The 22457-nt window shown below is 40.2% G+C and overlaps 1 protein-coding gene across 1 annotated transcript in view; it reads left to right on the forward strand.

The window, feature by feature from the left end:
• The window catches only part of HACD2 (3-hydroxyacyl-CoA dehydratase 2), a 90821-nt gene extending 68571 nt beyond the window's left edge, over positions 1-22250 (forward strand). Inside the window, exons 5-7 of the mRNA XM_081085429.1 lie at positions 11123-11244; positions 13777-13955; positions 19252-22250. Coding sequence (XP_080941555.1) covers positions 11123-11244; positions 13777-13955; positions 19252-19334 — 384 coding nt within the window. The 3' untranslated portion in view covers positions 19335-22250. The remainder of the gene's footprint in view (positions 1-11122; positions 11245-13776; positions 13956-19251) is intronic.
• Positions 22251-22457: the final 207 nt, after the last annotated feature.

The following is a 22457-nucleotide window of genomic DNA, read 5'->3' on the forward strand; positions in this document are numbered from 1 at the left end:
ATAAAGTATATTTTAGTTTCTTCCAAGAAGAAGGCTCAATAACCGTTTTTACTTACTCATGTCAAGACGCCCTATGTAGTTAGGAAGCTCTCATTACAAGTTGTGATGCATCATGGATAAAGTAAAGCATGTTACTAAGTTCTCTGCATTTTCCAGAGAGAGGACCCTTTCAAGTCTGAAGTGAAACCCTGATGCACTTCGGAAACTTGTAAGACACGGCTTGATATACATGTGTGGATGCATGCTGAGAGTAAGCTTTGCATTTTAGAGGGGGGAACACTAATTATTAAGCTTGAAGCATTAAAGGCTTTTGTTTTCTTCAGATTGCTACATATACGTTTGTTTTTAACAGGATGAGTTTTGGCATTTTCTCCCTTTTGCATTAGTTTGCCCTGGCAAGAAAATTACCAGAATAACCAAAAACTTGAAAATTGTGCATCTCTTTTGCCTTCAGCATTGGTGCTGTCTTGTTAAATCAGGTTTAAGAAATCTTTTGTTGAGGTCATTGCCTCAAAGAAAAGTATGTTCAAAGCTTCAATGCAAAAACGAATCAAACTAACCTAAATTTTAAATAATGCTTTATAGGTTTTCAAGTTTTCGTTTTTTAGAATGTTACATTTGTGTAGCACTTTGCCATCTATAGCAACAGGTGTCTGTCCCTCCGGTGGGTTTTAAAAGAAAGTTCATGAAAAACAGTGACTGGACGGTGCATGCACCATCTCATAAGAGCTAGTGATTGTTGAATGGATCCAGGGTTATGCAGTCTGAATTGTTTTTTAAAAAGACAGAAATCCGGATGATTTTTTTATGTGGATCCTCCCAATTTTGAAAATGGGATCAAATATTTTTAAAGCACTGTATATGTCCAAGAGAACATCGGTAGACCAGGACCATGGGCCACTATGTTAATATTACTGCTCCAGCAGACAGATACATAGCCTTTATTTTTATTTTCTGTCTAATTGAATTTTTTGCAATTATTAACCTGTCATAATGGAACAAAAAGGACCATGACGTTTCACAATTTCATGTTCTTTTGACATGTTACTTTCATTTCTGATAATGATCCATCCACTACCCTCAGTGTTGGGTGGAATACTGCATTTGGATGTTTGGGGGCAGAGTGTGGGATGAGCATGCCTAGTCCTCACCAAGGGACCACAGTAATCTATTGCTGTAATCCTAGACTGGATTAAATAATGTGACCAAGGTTGGGACTAAATATGATTCCATTCTGATGTGATCTCCAGGTTTGAGTTGCATTGAAGGAAATAGTTGGAAATGAGATGATCAAACAGAACTTGGGAAGCATATTAGGAAAGGCTAGTAGCTGGCGACATCCAGAAGTTGGTAGAAGTATATTAACCTTCAAGAAGAGAGAGAGATGGCATCTCTTAAACAATAAAAAGCAAAATGAAACATTATCTTGCTATTAAAGCCAAAGAGATAGCCACCAGCCTGTATTGAGTCAAAGCAATGGCTAACATAAATAGTTGGAACTTAATATTTGTTTAATTGAATTTTTCCTTCCATGGATTAACTGCCATTTATTAAATGGCTAGCACTTTGCTAAGCACTTAATATGTTTTTTAATTCTACAACAGCCATGCTTATCCTCACCTGAGGATGCGCAACTCGGAAAGAAAGGCCCTTGCCTCAGGACATGCAGCCTGGAAGTGTGAGGTCTGTTTGATTCCAGGGTTGCACTGATTGGAGGGGAGGCGAATTGTAGTAACTGTTGAGGCTTGTTGAGGAAGCTCCCACCTTTCCATCATGTTTTTTAGTAAATGGGCTAGGCACATTAGAGTTGGACTAATGGGAGCATTTTAGCATTCAGATCTGCATGTCTGACTTTGTCATAAATGCAGAATTGTTCATGCATTGTTTGTTGAGTGCATGCTTATACATTTGTCTCATTGCATGTTCAGAAAAATTGACTTCATGACCAAGAGTTGTTTTGGCAGGCCAAAACATTTAATTAGGCCGTCATCCACATCAAAAAATAGTCCTTACCAAAAAAAGAAAAAATAGTGTTTAGTTATTATGTTGTAATAGAAAGAATTTGTTAACCAGTGTTTTTTGTCATTGTAGATTTTTTATAAATCTATGTAGATACATGCTTTTCTCTCCTTTAAAGAGGAGCAATATCAATATTTCTTTATAATATAACTCATATTTTCCATTAAAAATGGAATAATATTTTGTTTTTTCACCATGTACCTTATCATGGATATTTACTAAATATTAATTATGAGTTGTCATGTGAAAAGACTAATACTAATCCAAACTTTTTTTTAAACCATCACGTCAATATTTGTTACATTTCAATTTCTTTCTTATCAAGGATGAAATTCCTTTTAAGTAGATGACTAAAGTTTTATTCAAGAAGTTTAATAAAATTATATAAGGGACCAGGATTGTTGTCAGAATTGCCCTGCTCTCCAGTGCAAGCCCTCAACTGAAATCACAACCAGGCATCAGCCCTGAGATCCTCAGCCTCACCCCTCCTGGGACCTGCTTACTCGCCCAAGGCTGTTCCACCACGTGAGAGACATGCAGGCTCAGACTGCAGAAGGGTCACTATCTATTTATTGATTCTTATTCACTCAACAAATATTTATTCAGTATCATCTATGCTCTGGATATTGTGCTAATTAAGCATTAGGCTACATGAGAAAGGAAATTCTTGGGTGCTGCCCTCACAGTTCTAGCATAGTACAGAAGCAAAACTGAGAAGGCAGCAGTACCATGTAGTAGGTAACTGATAAGCAGAGGAAGAACAAGGTGCCGGGACCGCATGTCACACCTCAGCTGCCGCAGTTGAGGGGATCCAGTAGTCTGTTCCGATTCCTAAGGAATTGTTCCAGCCTCCCAGGCCCAGTCTCCCCTCATGGAGTGGTCTTGGGGACTCAATGAATTGATACATATAAAGCACTTATAACAGTACGTGGCACTTAGTAAGTGCTCAATTAATGTGAGCTACATATTAGCTGTGATGTAACCTAATCTTTTCAAAAAATTTAGTGAAAAATTTCTAAAGAACTGTTTTGAATTCTTTTCTGTGTCCCAAAATTGAAAACAGATATAATTCACTTTCACATATAAATGAATGTGTTTTGTACCTATTAAAATAGTTTTACAATTATCTGGTGAACATTTACATATAATTGTTTTTATCATACTTAAGGAATAATTAGCCCTGCTAATGGGAGTTATTATTATCTTAGTCATTATTATTATCCTCATCTAAAGCATTCATTGAAAATTGGATTTTGCCTTATAACTAAGCTAAATCCCCTTTTCAAAGCAATTTTATGTACTTTCCCTCAGTATTTTTGCAGGCTTAAGACAGTAGTAATGTTGATACAAATTGAGTGAGGGTTAGCATTAAATCAATTATTCCTTCTCAAGTTACTTTCTCTTAATGTGCTCTTATATATGTTTTGTTTTAAATGTTCTGATGTTTTTTGTGTGTATGATTACATAGCACACCTTTTCCAAGAGATTCGGAGACTTTGTATCAAAACAACATATCTAGAAACAAGATCATAGTTGTATTTGCCCACAGAGTGGATGCTTGTACCTAAATGATTTTTGTGAACTAATTTCAAATTTACAGAAAAATTGCCAGAACAGTACAAAAAACTCTCATATTCCCTTCACTCAGGTTCCCCAACTGTTGACATTTTGCTGCATTTGTCTAGTGGCCTGCTGTTCTATATTTATATGCCCATTATCATTCGTCTTTTGCTAAACCTTGAGAGCAAGCTGTACTTGATGTCCTGTCACCCCTAAATACTCAAGTACATGAAGTATCTTCTGTGTCCCAGATATTATGCCGAGCACTGGGGGAAAGGAGAAGCAAGGTTGTTGTGGTTTCCCTACCACAAGCATACTGCATTTGTTGTCAGGTCTCTTCAGACCCATCCCCCTGAAGAGCCTCTTAGCCTTGCTCTCTCTCCCATGTCCTTGACAATTTTAAAGAGTAAAGGCCTTCATTTCTGTAGTGACCCTCAACCTAGATCCATCCAGTGTACCCTCATAGCTAGTTCAAGCCATGCATTCTTGGCTGGAATACCACAGAAATGGTGCCACACTCATCTCAGGGCAGAACGGGAGGTGGTAGTGCCATGACGGCCCGGCCTACCCTGGTAATGTTGACCCTGATCGCCTGCTCCTGGTTGTGTATGCCAGCTTTCTCCATCCTCAAGTCAGCATTTTCCTCTTTTGCTGATTTGTATTTTCCTGCCTGTATCAACCTTCTCTATGATGGTTACCAAATGGTGGTTCTTTATTTCTGCCATTTTTTTTTTATATGTATTAGTTGGCATCCTGCTCTAAGGAATAGCTTCCCCTTTCTCCCATTTGTTTATTCATATATTTTATTTACGTCAATTTAGACTCATTAATTTTTAGATGATCCAGTGGATTGTGATTTACTTTGATGCAAAATTGTTTGTGATTTGGCCATTGGGGGGCCTTTTCCATGTCCCTTTGACTTGTCTCCATCATTCCTTGAGCATTTCCTTACTTTCTGACAAAAAAAGACTTTCAGACTCACTGTATTTTCTCTGCCCCAGCCCTGAAGTCAGCCATTTTGTCAGGGAGCCTGGATTCTTTTAGCTGAGGATGGTATTTAGACTTGATCTAGCCTAAAAGCCAAGAAGCAACGAGTATCGTATTTAGGAACCACTACCTGGATAGTTGAGATGCTACTGGAATATTATTGCTTCTTGTCCTTTCAGCAAGAAAGCTAGGATATACATATATGCATATGTGTACATATACATACACACATATATGTATATTATACAGATATATTAGGATGTACTCATATACATTACATATAAAAGTATTTATATCTGTGTGTGTGTGTGTGTGTGTGTGTGTGTGTGTGTTGTGTTTAAGACCTGAAAACCAAGAAGACAACTCAGAACTATTCAGGTTTCCTAGGCTCAAACTTCTATAAGCCTATTATTCTCATCTGTAAAATGTGAATTCAATTAGACAAATAAAATCTTAGTCATATAGTAAGAGTTTGGTAACTATTAGGTATAATTATTTTTAATGCTGTAGTCACTATAATTATTAAAAATAATTCATTTAAAATATAATTAAATTAGGCAATGGCCTTGAATAAACATTTCTCAAAAGATGATGTACAAATGACCAATAAGTATATGAAAAAAATCCTCAACATCACTAATCAGTAGGGAAGTGTGTATGAAAACCACAGTGCCTCTTCATACTCATTAGGATGGCTACTGTCAAAAAAAAAGTAAAATAAGTTTTGGTGAAGATGTGAAGAAAGTGGAACCCTTGTTACTGTTGGTAGGAATGTGAAATGGTGCAGCCAGCTGTGGAAAACAGCTTGGCAGCTCCTCAGAAAGTTAAACGTTGCCAAATGATCTAGGAATTCCATTCCTCGGTATATGCCCAGGAAAAGTGAAACAGATATTTGTACATCCATGTGTATAGCAGCATTATTTACAATAGCCAAAAGATGGAAGCACTTAATGCCCATCAGATAGATTGATAAACAAAATGCGGTATTTTATACAATGGAATATTATTCAGCCTTAAAAAGAAAGGAAATTCTGATACAGCCTGGAACATGAACGAACATTGAAACTATTATGCTAAGTGAAATAAGCCAGACACAGAAACACGCATATTGTATGATTCCACTTAAATGAGATACCTAGAATAAACAAGTTTTTAAAGATTGGAAGTAGCCCAGCCGGTGTAGCTCAGTGGTTGAGCATTGACATGCCTAGGTTGTGGGCTCAATCCCCAGTAGGGAGCGAGGCAGCCAATCAAGGATTCTCTCATCATTGATGTTTCTATCTCTCTTCTCTGAAATCAATAAAAATATATTTAAATAATAAAAAAAACACAGTAGAATAGTGATTACCAGAGGCTAGAGGGAGAGAAAAGTGGAGATTTTACTTAGTGGGTGTGTTTTGAAGATAATGAAAAAGTTTTGGAAATGGATAGGGGTGATGGTTGCACAGTATGGTGAATGGTGAATGTACTTAATGCCACCTAATTATACACTTAAAAATGGTTAAAATGGTAAATTTTACGTTATATATATATATATATATATATATATATATATATCCACAAATAAGAAAAAGATTACTGAGATGTTAAGATGATATACATGAAAAATTTGCCTATACATGTTTTTAAGTACTTCCTGTCTTCATAGTGTCCACTGGTTATAGATAGATTGCTCTCTCCCCACCCTCCCACCCTGGTAACACACACACACACACACACACACACACACACACCAAGGAAGGCTGAAGAATGATATTTGTAGAAGTTAATAGGAAGCGAAGTTGGAAGGTCAAATTGACCTGTGGGCCAAATCTAGCCTGCAATTTGTAATGGTTTTCACATTTTTAAAGGTGTAAAAAAACAACAAAGAAAATGTGACAAAGACTGCATGTGACACAAAACCTAAAATATATGTTTGGCCCTTTGCAGGAAAAATTTGCTGACACCTGGTCTGGAACATTGCTGTGGACTGAATTGTGTCCCCTTAAGTTCATATATGAACATTGAAAGCATTATGCTGAGTGAAATAAGCCAGACACAGAAACATGCACTTTGAGCCCCAAAGTGACGGTATTTGGAGATGGGGCCTTTGGGAGGTTTAGATCAGGTCATGGGCATTAGTGCCCTATAAGAGGGATCGTAGAGAGCTTCCTCCCTCTCTCCTGCATGTGAGAGCACAGTGGTGAGCAGCCTGTTGACAATCAGGGAGAGGGTCCCCACCAGGAACCACGTGCACTGGCACCCTGATCTTGGACTTTTAGCCTCTAAACCTAAGAAAATACATTTCCGTTGTTTAAGCCACCCAGTCTGTGGTGTTTTATGGCAGTCAGAACAGACTAAGGTAACCATACTCCTCACACTTTTGCCAAGGACAGACTCTCATCCTCGCAGCTTTGATTTTACCAGAATCTCTTCACAGATGAAAGAGGTATTGAGAAGAAGAAAGAACACTCACCATAAAGCATGATCAGGGGATTTTTATTTTTATTTTTTGCAATAACCAGAGTGATAAGCAGCAGGTTCCAAAATGCCAAGAAGAATAGAGTTTCTACAGTAGTGATTTTCTTATGTGGCACCATCTGTTTTTCTTCTAATGTAATAAAAATGACAGCTTTTCTTGTACTGATACTCCCTGAGCCTTTTAAAGTCAAACATATGATGTTGTTTGTGTGTAAAGGTTTTTCTCTTGCATTCATTTGTTTCTCCAGCTTGAATTTTATGTAAACTCCCTTGGCTAAATTATACAAGCCACCCACACCCAACGCCTCCTCCCTCGCTGGAGCGCAGGGGACGGAAACCTGTCGTCTGCAGCCTGAGGGTCCAGCATGCAGCTCACTGTACCAGGCCCAGGAAGGTTTCCTGCCAGGCAGGGCTGCCTGTGCCCACTCCCCCACTGGGCTATGATTGTGGACATGCATCTTTGAAACATGGCTTCTTCAAGACATTATTGGCAACCTAGTCTAAACCTGTCTCCCTCTTTTCCTTTGTAAATCTTACTAAATCCTCCTCCCCCTTTTACTTTAAAAGGCAATTGCATGCATTTAAGGTAAGCACCATATTCTTTAACAAAAACAACTCCTCAATGGTGGTATAATTTATATACCACAAAGTTCACCCATTTTAAGCTACAATTTAATGTTTTTTAGTAAATTCACAAAGTTTATAACCATCACCAAAATCCAGTCTTAGAATATTTCCTTCACCACACTATGACCCCTCATGCCCTTCAAAAGTTATCCCCATTCCCACTCCCAACCCCAGCCCACCTTCATCTGCTGTCTCTAGATTTCTCTTTTCTGGCCATTTTATAGACATGAAATCCTACAAAGGGTAGTCGTTTGCATTTGGCTGTTTTCACCCAGCATAATGCTTTCGGAGTCCAACTATGTTAGAGCAGGTGTGGAATTTCTTTCCTTTGTGCTGATGAATTGGACTCCGCCGTGTGGATGTGCATCGCATTTTGTTTATCCATTCAACAGCTGTGGACGTTTGGGTTGTTTTACTTTTCAGCTAATATAAATAATACTGCTATGAACATAGTAATGCTACTATGAACATATGTGCAAATCTTTGTGTGGACATATTAAATCTCTTACTAGTATTCTGGATAATTAATAAAATATGTTTCTAGATCTTAATTCAAAAATCAGCTGAGTTTGAAGTTTTTATAAGCCTCGTCCTTTGTCCTTCAAAAATCCCTCCAAAGGTAAATTTCCTTTGTTTTCACTTCAGCAAGACTATCAGTTGATTCTTCTTTGTGTAATTGGTCCTTGATAGAAAGGAGGCTCCCCACTTGTTAGAAAGTGTCCCCAACTCCTGCTTTCTAAAAAAGAAAGAAAATACAAGGTATCATTAAAGTTAAGGAGCATTGATTCAGTACATTCCCTGTGTCGGGGGCTGAGGAGGTTAGTTGAGATGCGACCTGGATCCCAGAGACCTTACTGTCAGGAATTGAACCATGACCTCCTGGTTATAGGTCGATGCTCAACCACTGAGTCATGCTGGCTGGATATCTTATTCTTTCAACTCATTACATTCTGCCCTGGTTTGTGTTAATGGGTACTTATCTGCAAACTAGATAAGCTTGATCTCTGTCTTTATCCAAGTCCTCCTTTTTTTAAACTCCTTACCAGAGAACATATTTTTAAATTGATTTTAAAGAGAGAAAGGAGGACGGGGAGAGAGAGACAGAGACATTGATCCTTTGCCTCCTGCATGCACACCGACGGGATTGAACCCAAAACCTGGGTTTGTGCCCTGACCAGGAACTAAACCTGCCACCTTTGGTGTATGGGATGTCGCTCCAACCAACTGAGCCACACCGGCCAGGGTCCAAGTCTTTCCTAATAACAGTGTTGCACTTGCCATTGACCTGAAGATAGCATTAGTACAAAATGGTCATTTCCCCCATCCTCATCTTTTTAAAATTATGACATAGCCTTTATAGGTGGACTCTGGGAGTAGACTCCTTTCACATTTAGCCTGGGTCTGAGTATGTTACAGTTCTTTTGATTCAAGACTAACTTGGGGGGGTGGGGGGACGGGTGTCAATCAAATAACCACTAGGCTGGATCAGAGTGGGAGGTTTCAGGGGTTTTGTTTGTTACCTGTCTTCTTGAAGGCCACTAAGACTACACAGAAACTGATATCAGTTATCAAAAAGCAGGGAACTGAATCTTGAAATGACCTAATTAAGATTGAATTTATTTGCTTTACAAATATTTGTTGAGCTCCTACTTGTGAAAAACACAAAGTGCTTTTGGGAATCAAAAGATGAATAAAACACACTCCTGGCTTTCAAGACGTTTGCAGTGCAAAATATTTTTACCCAAAGATCTTTGAGCAAGGCTTGAGCCCAAAGCTATAAAACATATCTTCTTAAGATGAGGAACATTACAAAGTACATCAAAAAGCAAAGTGTGCTCTGAGAGTATTTTAGTATAGATGGGTGTTAAGCAGGGATTTGGGGACAGACTGAAAAGTGAAAGCTCTAGAGGTGTTAGCCTTTACTTTACTTTGGCCAATAAGTGAGCACCAGGAAAACAAAAAGTACTCTTGCTCTTGACAATATAAAATTCTTATCATTTTTAGAGAATGGTAACTGCAGCTTTGACATTCTTTGTCAGAGCAATTTAGTTAATAGGTATGTAAATGACTGCTTATTTCATTGTGTAGGTGGATCACTCCATGTACACTTTCTGAGGAAGAATAAAGTGCTAAAAACTATTAACATTGCACATACAGAGACGCAAGAGTTAAGGTTAGCATGCCATACCTTTGTTGTGTTAGATGTTAGGAGTAAGACATGGTCCATCTTATCATTAGAATTTGTTCAGTTTACTCAGTGGAGCTTTTTCCTCACATTCAACTCTTAACTGCCCTTTTTGGATGCAAGAAATGTAAGTGAATTGCCGTGGGAGCTTGTTTCTTATGACTGGTTTTCAAGCACTAAGGATCATGGTAAACCTCGCAGGGGTGGGTGGGAAGGAGGTGTTGAAAGTTCAAACCACAGAAATAGATTATCATGCAAGATTTGCAGTCTGAGGCATCTAGTGAGAACATCTTTTTAAAAAAGAAAAAAAAAATCTAAGGAGTACTTTTCAAAATTTTTTGTTTTTTCTGCATGAAAACAACTTCATAGGAGCTTAGGAATTCCAAAGCTCTTCTGGCTTTAGCTACTTCCTGTGATCAGCATGTAAGCTTCTTTAATCCTTGAGTTAAACAGGGAAGAAGTCACCGGTGGGAGAGAATTAATGGGCCTTGCCTCGTAGATGGTCTCCAGCTCTTCTCCCACTGGAATCCATCCTCCCCAGTGAATCAGTAGCGTGGTTTGTTGTTGTTAACCTGAGGATATTTTTTCTCATTAGTTTTTAGAGAGTGGGAGCAAAGGAGGAGGAGAGAGAGAGAAACATCAGTTCGAGAAGGATATGTTGACTGATTGCCTCCCAAATGGGCCCCTATGAGGGCTGTGGGGTCGAACCTGCAACCCAGGCATGTGCCCTTGACTGGAAATTGACCCTACTACCCCCCAGTGCATAGGTGGACACTCTAACCATTGAGCTTTACAGGCTCCAGTTGTGTTTTAATCACTATATTACCCCTCCTTGAAATTTCCTTAGGTTCCTAATTGTCTTGTAGATCAAATTAAAATTCTTAATGGAATCCAAGCTTTCCACCCTTCTTATCTTCTTCCCTTCTACCCTTCTTATCTAACCACTCTTGGCTCCCACTAACATCCATTCAGATTCTCCTTGTGTTAATTTCTTTCTGTGGGCTACAGCTCATGTAATTCCCAGTCCCTGCATCTCTCATCAGTAAGCTGAACTCCTCTCACTTGCCCCTTCCCATTGGCTTTCTACACAGTTGTCATGGGCATGAGTTCCTTTCTGTGGCAAGCTCTCTGCGTTATGCTGTGGCCACTGAGGATGGACACCAGGGACTGTGTCCACTTGCTGGAACCCCCACCTCTGTAAAGGGACTGCGGGGGAGGGGTGCTGTACATTGTGAGTGCTTTTGTTATCAAATGTTATTTGCTTTTGTATTCCTTTTCCTCCAGGTACAGAGTGAAGACAGTGTCCTTCTGTTTGTTATTGCCTGGACAATCACAGAAATTATCCGTTACTCCTTTTACACATTCAGTCTATTAAACCACCTGCCTTACCTCATCAAATGGGCCAGGTAAAGAAGCACAGGGAATGAAGACTAACTTTTGAAATGATCTATCACTGCAATGTTGTCTAAATACTACTTCTAAGTTTTTTTTAAAAAGTGTATGAGACGGGGGATGGGTAGAAAGCTGGTCTGTAGATTTCATCAGGATAAGGAACTCTATTTAATTTTGATTCTAGAAATACTGTTTTAAATTTTTTATATTTGTTATTTTTTTAAAAATATATTTTTATTGATTTTTTGCAGAGAGGAAGGGAGAGAGATAGAGAGTTAGAAACATCGATGAGAGAGAAACATCGACCAGCTGCCTCCTGAACACTCCCTACTGGGAATGTGCCCACAACCAAGGTACATGCCCTTGACCAGAATCGAACCTGGGACCCTTCAGTCCGCAGACCGACGCTCTATCCACCGAGCTAAACCGGTTTGGGCTATATTTGTTATTTTTATTGAACCAGTTCTTTGCAGTTAAATTATTCAATAGAGATTTGATGTAGCATCCCTTTTTTGTCTGCATCAAATTTTACTGATGAGTTTCTGCCATTATGATGTTTTTTTGGACCAAGTCCAGTTTTCCTCAATTTTCTCAACAAGCTATGACTCTTAAATTAATTTCTAATTAATAGCAGTTTAGATTAGTATCAGTTTATTTTGCCTTGATTATTTTTACAATAATATTCATTATGAGTTGGATAAAAGGCCATCTATTTATCTGAACTAATCCATGAGACAGTTGTAAGCAATTTTCTGAGTTGAAAACGACTATGGGGAGGATTGACAAAAGGAGCAAAATTATCCTTGGGGCCCAAATGCCTCCTTTCATGGAAGGAAAACAGTGGTTCCTAGACAGTTTATGAGTTGGGTGATTAAATTAGAGGCAGACCAGTTGTTTGTGACATTTCAAGTATGTGCACTTCTTTATTTTCTTCCTTTTTTACCCTAGTAAACATTTTTATTAGGAAAAGGGAAGAATGGGAAAAACATAAGTTTCTAACCAACCTGGCAAGCATTGTGGAAGCTGTCTACCCTGGGTATAGGGAGCATTCATTGACCAAGCCCTGGTTTTACCATTGGAGAATGATTCTTTTGTCCCTGTTTTCCATGGCCTATGGAAAATTCTTCCTTTCCCACCATCCCCCTTAGCATGCTGGGGTTGGCAGTAGAGAACATCTTCCTTTCTTCGCAGATTTCTCAGCACCTGGAAATTCCTGTACCTGGAATTTTGAAGCTCAATACTGACTGTCAGCCACAAACAGCCAAAGACTTCTTATTTTTTAATTATTAAAGCATAGTTGGCATACAATATTATGTATGAGTTTCAGGTGTACAGCATAGTTATCCGACTATTTATACACCTTACAAAGTGATCACTGCAATAAAATTAGTTGTAGATCACTGTACAAAGCTATTACAATACTGTTGACTATATGTATTCCCTATGCTGTACGTCACATCCCCATGACGTATTTTATTCCCCTTCACCTTTTCCACTCATCCCCCCCCCCCTCCCCTCTGGCAACCATCAGTTTGTTTTCTGTGTCTCTGAGTTTGTTTCTATTTTGTTTTGTTTGTCCGTTCTGTTTTTTAGATTCCACATATAAGTGAAATATGTTATTTTGTCCTCTGTCTGACACATCACTTAGCATAATATCCTCTAGGGCCATCCATCACAAATAGCAAGGTTTTATTATTCGTTATGGCTGAGTAATATTTCATTATATGTTATCTTTATCTATCTAACAGTGGACACTTAGGTTGCTTCCATAGCTTTGCTATTGTGAATAATGCTGCATCAAAGGGTTTTTAAAATCTGAGCTGATGATTTCTTCAGCAATACTTATACCTCAAAATGACTTCTAGTTTATTCCATAGGATGAACTTCTCTCTGAATTCTCTTTGAAACATAGAGAATTTCTTTTTAAAGTGAAAGAAATTGTGTGGATTCTCCCATGTGATAGTAATTATAGTTTTTTCATTGAAAAATTACATGACGAAAAGTTTGTATAAATTTTTAATTTTTAAAATTAGCATATATTTCAGTTTTCACAACAGCATGCACAGACCTTTGATTAATTGTAGGAGTGCACACACATGGACTGCGCTATTTTTTTTCTGTCCGTAGACCAGACTTAGTGTACATTGTTAAGGATTCCTAGACAAATGCTCCAACACCTTCGCCCAGCTCCCTGCACATGCCCCATCCCACTCCCACCCCATAGGGCAGGTTCAGTGTAAATCATAACTCAGTGCCCCTGCTTTACCAATATTTGGCATCACCTCAGTTTAGGGAGTTGTTTTCAGGAGTTTTTTAAGGCTTACCGAACACATTTATTTTATTTTAGAATAGTCAGAAACATACCTGCTATAGGCCCTTTCAAAAAACTGGCTTATGAAACCTAATCTTCAACAGTGGATGAACAAGAAAATGTATAAACAGACCAATACTTTCTAAAAGACCAGTACCAATTAGAAGGGTGGGAGTGTGTCTTTCTACTAACACGGGCTTCGAACCTCAGTAATGAGCATTTTGTTTTGTTTTAGGTACACACTATTCATTGTGCTATATCCAATGGGAGTGTCAGGAGAATTGCTCACAATATATGCTGCTTTGCCTTTTGTCAGACAGGCTGGCCTGTACTCCATCAGTTTACCTAACAAATACAATTTCTCCTTTGACTATTATGCATTCCTAATTCTGATAATGATCTCCTACATTCCACGTAAGTAAACAGTTATGCATAAATTCATTTATGTGTTAAAAATTGGCTCTACAATAGCTAGAGTTAAATGCCTTTGGTTGTTTTTACACCATATTTAGGTAAATGTAAATCTGGTTTATTGGGAATTTTCTCTGGTAGTAGTTGTAGAAAGATGACTCCTCAATACAGCTGCCAAAATGCAGCCCTTCTTAGTGTGTGGGTTTGAAACACTGACTTCCAGGATGGTAACTGTTGGGGAAAAGTACTGAGTGGAAAACAAAAAAAGCCGTTAAAGCCTTACCTTGACTTTTTCTGTTTCTCAGGAACTGCTTATTATGGTATCGGAAAGACATTGTAAAGAGGTGGGGGGGTTTGCATTTTTACTATATCAACTAGACAGTTCTTCATTTTTAAGGAATCAGTAGTTAATTGGAAACAAATAGCAAAATCAATACAGGTTAATTGCCCTGGCATGTTGCTCAGTGGTTGGCTCTTCGGCCCATGGACTGAGGGGTCACAGGTTCAATTACCGGTCAGGGCCCCATACCTGGGTTGAAGGTTCATTCCCCAGCCCCGGTTGGGTCGTGTTGGTGAGGCAGCCAGTCAATGTCTCTCTCTCACATCAATGTTACTCCCCCCCCCACACCCCCCCCGCCTTCCACTCTTTCTAAAAGCAAGCGGAAAATATATCCTCGAGTGAGGATTAAAAAATAAAATAAAAACATTAATTTATTTTTTTCTATATTTTTTATTTTCCTGTTTAGAAACCAGCACTAAAACCATTTGAACAGAACATAGTGTTCTCTTCAGGATGGCTTCCAGTATTTAACAGTGCTGCTAAAGGCCTGTGCTGGATAATCAGATGTGTCCCTCAGCGTACTTGGGAACAAGGGGAAAATGCTGTGTTTGAGGCCTCTGTGAAGTGAGTCCTGTTTGCTGAGGAAGAGTTGTTTGGTCCTTTTCTTGGATTCTGTTGTTCATTGAAATCCTGTGGTTGGTTTCCACATATCCAAAAGGACATAGGTTTCTTCTCCTTTAACTATTCCTGTGGCCATTGTGACTGGCTCTTATTTTCGTCTATAAGGTGCTATCTTCTCCCCTAAACCTTGGGTTAAATTCAGACAGGAGGGTTGAGCTTTCCTTCAGCCTACGGCACTAACTGTGTGAGTCAGCCTAACTGTCGTAAGGACATGTCAGTGTCCCTCTGAGGAAACCTGCATTTCACACATTGTGAAAAAAACTGCATCCTGATTTCATGTAGCATTTATCTTGGACACAATTCTGCTTCATGATTCACTTCCCACTCTATTAATTATCAGGTCCTTCTCTTGGGTGCTGAAACCATGGTGGCTAAAGGCCATCTCTCAGATGTAAAAGGGAGTTGCTTATCAGATAGAAGGTAAATATGGAAGAGTATAAAAATTCAAGTAGTAAAAATTAGCTTACAGTTTTTTACCTTTCTACTGTTGTTCCCTAAGAGTTTCATCTTCCAGTCTCCAGAGCAACAATTCTTAGTTGCAGTTTTGCCATCCTGAAATAACAGGTACTATCCCAGTGAGCAGGCGCCACAGATTTATTTAACCCTTTGTACGCCACAAGCGTTAACAGACACGGGGATGGCTTCCGTTTTGGATGCGTGGCATTAACCGTGGCAGTTAAACTGGTTAAATTCAACATGTTTTTGGAGTAAATAGAAAATAGGTGCCATTCTGGGTAACCTGGAAAGGGTCAAGGAGGGTCTCGAGCAGTCAAACCAATAACAAGATGCTGCCACACTGGCAGAAGTCAGGGCTGCTGCGCAGTCTCTGTCTGTCAGAAAGGAGGGCTTCCTCCCCGCAACAGCCTCCTGGGCAGTCCGTGTCTGCGCCCCCACTCTTTCTTGTGTTCTGATGGCCAGCCAGTGCCCAGCTTTTGCCTCTCCCTGCTGACCTCATGACAGCGAGGGGCCTGGTCTCCCACAGGCAGCCTCCCCATGGATAGCATTCCTCAAGGAGAACGTTCGGGTCTGTGGGGCCTCCCCTCAGCTTTAAAATGTGAGCGAAGACCTCCGCCAGCTGTCTGCGCAGACTTCTCAGCACGTCTGTTTCTTCGTCTCAGTTCCTTCCCCCTTCCCTTTTCAGCCTCCTTTTGGTAAGAGAACTTGGCTTAGTTGAAGTTTATAGTCTTTCCTTTTTAAGGTGGCTTAACTCTTCTAGACAAAGAGTAGGGGTTGATTTCTAATAAAGATTAAAAGATTTCCTCCAAATCCCCGACTCCCGACCCAGCTCAAGATGGCACCTGACCTGCTGCAAATCCTGTGTCTGCTGGCGCCCTCGGCGCCTCGGGCGGGGCGGGGCGGGCGGTAGCACTGAGGCCAGTTTGTACACTTTGTTCCGGCCAACCGCACATTTCATCTTTCCAAAGCTTTGTATTTATCAGAAGAAATGCAGAATTTAGGAGAGGTTGCTGTTGACATGTGGTCTTTACCAATTTGGTTTTCTTTCTACAACTTAAGTTTCTTTTAATCTTGTTTAATAGGGAGTTTGTGATAGATATTACATAGCAACACCTGCTTTTATGGTCCTGACCTGTTCCTGCATTGATGCACATGTAGCCCAGATTGCGGCCCATGAGCCCTGGCCCAGGAGGGCTCTTGTGTTGGGAAGCTTGGAGTCCTGTGCAAGGTGATCCTCCCTGCTGTGGGCAGTGGCAGTATGTGCTATGTCTGCGGGACTCAGTAGATGTCTAAGTCCTTTTACATTTTCCCTCCCCACGTTGGTGAGCACTGGTTGTAGAGTGGGGATACAAAGGCTGAGAAACAATGATGTAGGGTGAAGACACCAAGAAGCTGGCTCTCCCAGTGGTCAGTAACTACAACCACAGCTCTGATTTTTGGAGAAATTGAAAACGAAACTTGTCCCAGACAGCATTTCCAGTTGCTCTCATCCTCCAAGTCTTCCTTCCCTAGAGAGAGAGAGAATCCATCTTCTTCTTCTTTTTTTTTTTTTAATCCTTACCCGAGGATGTTTTTGCCATTGATTTTTTTTTTTTTTAATAGAGAATGGAAGGGAGGGAGGAGGGGGAGAGAGAGAGAAACATCAATGTGAGAGAGACACATCTATTGGTTGCCTCCTGCATGAACTCCAACCGAGTCTGGGGATTGAACCTGCAACCGAGTATGTGCCCTTGACCACAAATCGAACCTCCACCCTTCAGTCCACCAAACCAGCCAGGGCGAGAGAGTCCATCTTCTTACAGAAAGGGAGGCACAGTGGCACCCACCAGCCCTCACACCCACCCCAACACACCAACTGCCTCTATTCTATGTGTCCTGAACTGGAAAGCAGAAGGTAGAATTCTAAGTAGCCTGTTGTAAGGTTGAGGTTTTCTTAGGGACAGTCTTCATTATAGCCCAATGGAGTTAAAAATAGGAGCCATGAATCTGGAATTGTTGTAACCCTAAAACTTGGGTTTAGCCGGAACAAGTGGGTAATTCCAATGGAGACAGTGTCATCCACGTTTTGGTCCCAGGAAGACGTCACTGCTAGAGCTATAGAGAGCCTTCAGCCCAAGTATCCCATTCCTTTTCTTAGGCACTCAGAAACCTCTGGGAGGTGTGGAAGAACTCCAGGGCCATATTTGCCCTCTGTTTCTGACATCTGCCTCTTGGGCAGCCAGCAGGCCCTTGCATACAGGGATGAAGGCACACTTGGCCATCTTGCTCTGCTTGCCGCTGAGGGCCTACTGAATGGCTTCCAGCTCACTGTCCCCCTCCCACCCTCTGAACTAGCTGTGAGGCTGTAGCCGCCCTGTACAGGCTGTTGTAATCAAATGCAACCAGAGGAAAAGGCCTCTGTGCTTGGCCACAACATTTCCCTTTACAAAAGCACATCTATAGAAATGTGACTGGCCCGCATTTTTAAATGATTACAATTATCATTCCTTACGGTTTAATTATATCTTTACTTCTAGTTTTTAGATTATAGAGCTTGTCAACTTTTTTGGCTCTCTCATACTAAAATAGTTCACTGTTGAATTACATGCACAAGCTGGGTCTTTTCTGTGAATAACTTTCTGCCAGCAAATAGTGAGTGGAGTGGTTGGCAGCCCTGCTCGGCATCAGCTTCTGCAGCTTATCAGATCTGTGTGCACATGCCCACTGATGGCCTGGACTACATTTGAAATTTGGGAGGACCATTTGAAATTTGTCCAACTTGGAACCTATTTAAAAAGGAAGAAACTGTCAGAGAGCGTGGGCAATACTAGAAATTACCTCCCCCAAAATACAAGTTATTGTCTAAAAATAGACATTGGAACTGCTGAGAAGGGGAGGAAAGGAAGGATATTGTACACCCAAGACTATCTCACTGGAGTTTCTTACATGGTTATTGAATCCCCCAGTTTACAGTAACCTTGAGAAGGCCAGGCAGCTTAAACTGGCATTTTCCAAATGTGCTCTCCGCCCGTTTCCAAATATTCCCTAAGTAGGCAGTACCGTCCAGTTCATTTGAGAGCCCTTACTTTTTAAAGTAATCTGTAAATTACCAAGAACAGAATCTCCAGTGGGTAAGATACTGGCTATCTTTTCATAAAGACTTTTTCTACACTCAAACCTGACTCAGTTGTGTTCAGATTAGATGTAGTAGCGCTCCTCCCCTGCCTCAGTCTGGCCTTTCACAGGACAGCCCAGAGCCTGGTCCGGACTGTCAGTGATTTGCAGTGAAACGCCAGACAAGTTGCCTGCCTTCGCTGGGCTTGAATTCCTCCTCTGAAACATGGACAGTAACTCCCTCACTAGAATTTTTCACTTGGTTGTTATGAAATCAGAGAATGAGTGTAAAGGAAATAAGAGTGTGAAGAATATAATTTGCTGGCTCTGTGGCATCTTGACTGGTAATGGTAGTGACAGTAATGTCTGTCAGTACAGGCCACATGACCCTTCCTCCGTGGCTAACACAGGTAAAGGTAGGTCTCTGCGTTTTCCCTTCCCCAAGTGCACTTTGTCACTTCTCGGCAACTGGACGATAAAGTAGTCAGAAAGTCAGGAGGACTTCAGTCCAGGTTCTTTACATGTTTTTATTTGTTTTCGAGAGAGAGAAAGGGAGAGGTATAGAAACATCGATGAGAGAGAAACATCAATCAGCTGTCTCTTGCATGCCCACTTACTGAGGATTGAGCCCACAACCCAGGCATGTGCCCTGACTGGGAATCAAACCCACAACCTCCTGATTCATGGGTCAACACTCAACCACTGAGCCACACTGGCCAGGCAAGTTCATGTGCTTTAAACATGCAATTTTAAATGTTCTCCTTAACCAGTGCTTTCTTTTCTTTCCAGTTTTCCCCCAGTTATACTTCCACATGATACACCAGAGAAGAAAGGTCCTTTCTCATACTGAAGAACACAAGAAATTTGAATAGTTCCTGTTTCTGCACCCCTCCAAAAAACAAACTTTTCAACAACAAAAAATGCTGCAGACTTTTTGAGTTCCCAATACGTTTCATAGAAAATAAGTAAAACTATTTTTAAAATACTAAACAAAACGAAAATCAAAATCCAGTGTCACACAGGCCTGGGGTTTTATAAGATAAAACAAGAAAAAAAGCTGTTACATAAAACACCCTGGCCAGTCCGTTCAGCATGCTTTTTCAACCAGAAGTTCCCAGTATTTATGATGGCACTAGACAGGGATTTGGCATTTTTTACCCTCCCATTTCCTTCGTGTATCCGATAAACAAAGATCTGTAGCACTGAATGCCTGATAGTTGCAGCCTGAGGATGGAGGTGGCACCAGCTGGGTGCCCGGCTTGCAGGAGTTCTGTTCAGCCTGCAGCGTGGTCAGCATCCCCTTTCAAAGTGCTCCACTGCATGCTGAGAACTGTTTGTGTTTTTGCAGCGGCAACCTTTGTTCTCTGGAATGCTCTGAAGTTATGGCTAGGACCTTTTCCTCATGTCTAGTGAATGAAATACACAGTTCGTATGTCTGTGAAGCTTTGGGGTAGTACCCATAGTCAGAAAACAGCTAGAACCCTTTTGTTTTCAATTGAGTCATTCCTGCCTGCCACTAAGAAACGTGCTTGAATCTAATAAGTATGCGTACATTATAGAGAACCTACCTTACCTGGGGCTCAGCCCCACTCATATTTAACAAAACGACAGTGCTCAGAAAGGGAGAGTTTCAGCGTAGTAAATGACAGGCACTCCCCTGTCCTGTCCTCAGAGCCCCTCTGAGCGATGGATTTGCAGCAACTGTTCTCATCTATGGCCCCAAACCAGTCTAGTCACAGAAGGGGAGGATCTGCTCATGAAACACATGGAAGGTGTTACTTTAGAAATGTCGTCGGAAGAACATTCAGGAAGAGGTTTCTGTTTCTACACCTTGATCATTTTATTTTTAAATTTTCATGAAACTCTTCTGTTTGGATACTTCTCCTAACTATGGTCCCCTGTAATTCGCACCCAGTTGTACATCCAGAGGCAGGGGGATATCCAGGGCAGTCAGGAGCTGAAAGCAGTGTCACCCACATGCTGGGGCAGCCAAGAAATCCTTGCTCATGGACATTATTTAATCAGTGTCCTATCTTTGTGCCATGTAATTGCTCAGCTGTGCATCTCAGACTCTTCCAGAAAGGGCTGGAGAGAAATGTAAAGCCCAAGCTCAGATGTGCACTAGATTTTAAACACAGGATGTTCTTTGTGGAGCCTTTTTTTTTTTTGAAAAATTGGGTTGATCTTTAAAACTTTAAAAGTCTAGCTTATAGAGTCATTATCACTTAAAATATAATTGCTAATGTCAGAAGAGTGTCATAATGGAAAGTAAATTTGAAATGCTTATTTTCATAGGCACTTGAAAGTTAACATAAGAATGAGAAGAAAATATACAGCCTAAAATGTGATGCAGGCAGATGTGTAATAAATAACTTTTGAATTGGAACATTAACATTCTGCTTCACACAGTCAGCACTCTTAACTTGGTCATATTGAGATTAGAATCTATTGTACATGATAAACAAAATATATGGGAAAGATTATATTTCATGCTTTTTCTCATTTCATTTTTCAAAACTATTTCTCCTGTCAAATAGAATCAATTTGGATTATAATAGCCTTATTATTTAATCTGGGTAAGATTTTTTTCAGTTGTTGTTGGAATAGTTAGATGATGGGATGAAAAGTGCAGGTTTTTTTCAGGGTTGCTGGATTGGATTTATTCAGGCCTCTCTATTGTAATTTGTCACTATTTAGGGAAACAGTCTGTTGCAGACAGTGGTATTGCCTCAAATTGCAAAAAGAACACAGTAAACAACTTTCTTCTCAAAAAGGGTCTCAGCCCCAGTGTTTATTTCTGTACATCAAACATTTAAAATGCTCGTGGCAGATAAGTAAGACATGCCACCGTGTCCTTCAGCCACCTCTCCCAGTAACTGGTGTTCTTTTGTTGTTGTTTTTTTTTTAGCTCCAACATAAATTAATGTTTCCTTTGAAGTGGTGGCATTCTTTTAGGAATTGAGACCATCCAACCCCACCAAATGTCCCACCTTCCTACAAAGTGTGAATGAAAAAGGTGGTGTTTGGTGGGTGTTTGTCAGACTTTCAGTGTTCATTTCAGGCCACAATCAAAGACATCAGCTGCCCCCTGACGGGATGTTTCAGATCCCTCTCGGGACCACCTTCTGGCAGAGGATTCTGTGAGGTGTGCAGTAGTGCTCTGTAGACACAAGCTGCTGAATTGCAACTTGCTGTCTTTTGTTTGCTAAGGTTGGGATCGTTCATTGAACATGCATTGCGTATGATCAGGGGCACCGTGGAGAGTTAGTCCTGGAATAAAGCACCACCCTGCCAGACGAGAACAGTCCTCTGGCGCGAGCTTCCTACGGAAGATGTAGCCTAAAGAGGCCTGTGAAGAGACTGCCCTCATTTCCGCTTGCACTTTTGGTTATTCATTTGTAATAAAAGGTTGTCATCGATGTGGTGCAACCTACGAATTCTTTTCAATTCTGAGTTTCAGGTAAAACATAAAACACCAGAATCAGTACATACTGCTCCTTTGAAATTTGGGTAAAAATTTATATGATCATATATAGTCATTTTTGTATTTTTTCTATGTTGTGAAAACCAAAATTGTAATTTTATAAGTCTTTGATTCACTAAAATTCTATAATTTAAATGTATTTTTTGTATATTTAGAAATAAGGCATTCAAAGACTATGCTTAACTTTCTATGCATGCATTTGGAAGCTGTTTTTACTGATAATGTAGTAGTAAGTTGTATTCATAAAATACTGATCTGTGTTGCATTTCAAAATAAACTGGTGTGTGCTCTGCCTGGGTCTGAAACACTGGCCAGCGAGTCTGGTGATTTTTCACATTAAATTGGCCCGGAAGTGGTGGTGTAGGAACACGGACACATTTCAGTTCTGCCACAGATTCCAGCTCACTCTTTGACCATTTTAAAATGTATTTCTGCTCATTATGTGGTTCTGCACCTACAGGAAAAGTAGATTATATTAAGAGGTTTCCAAAAAGTTGTTTTTCCTTCCAGT

The sequence above is a fragment of the Myotis nattereri genome, assembly GCF_964212035.1.
Source record: "Myotis nattereri genome assembly, chromosome: 3".
Taxonomy (NCBI): Eukaryota; Metazoa; Chordata; class Mammalia; order Chiroptera; family Vespertilionidae; genus Myotis; species Myotis nattereri.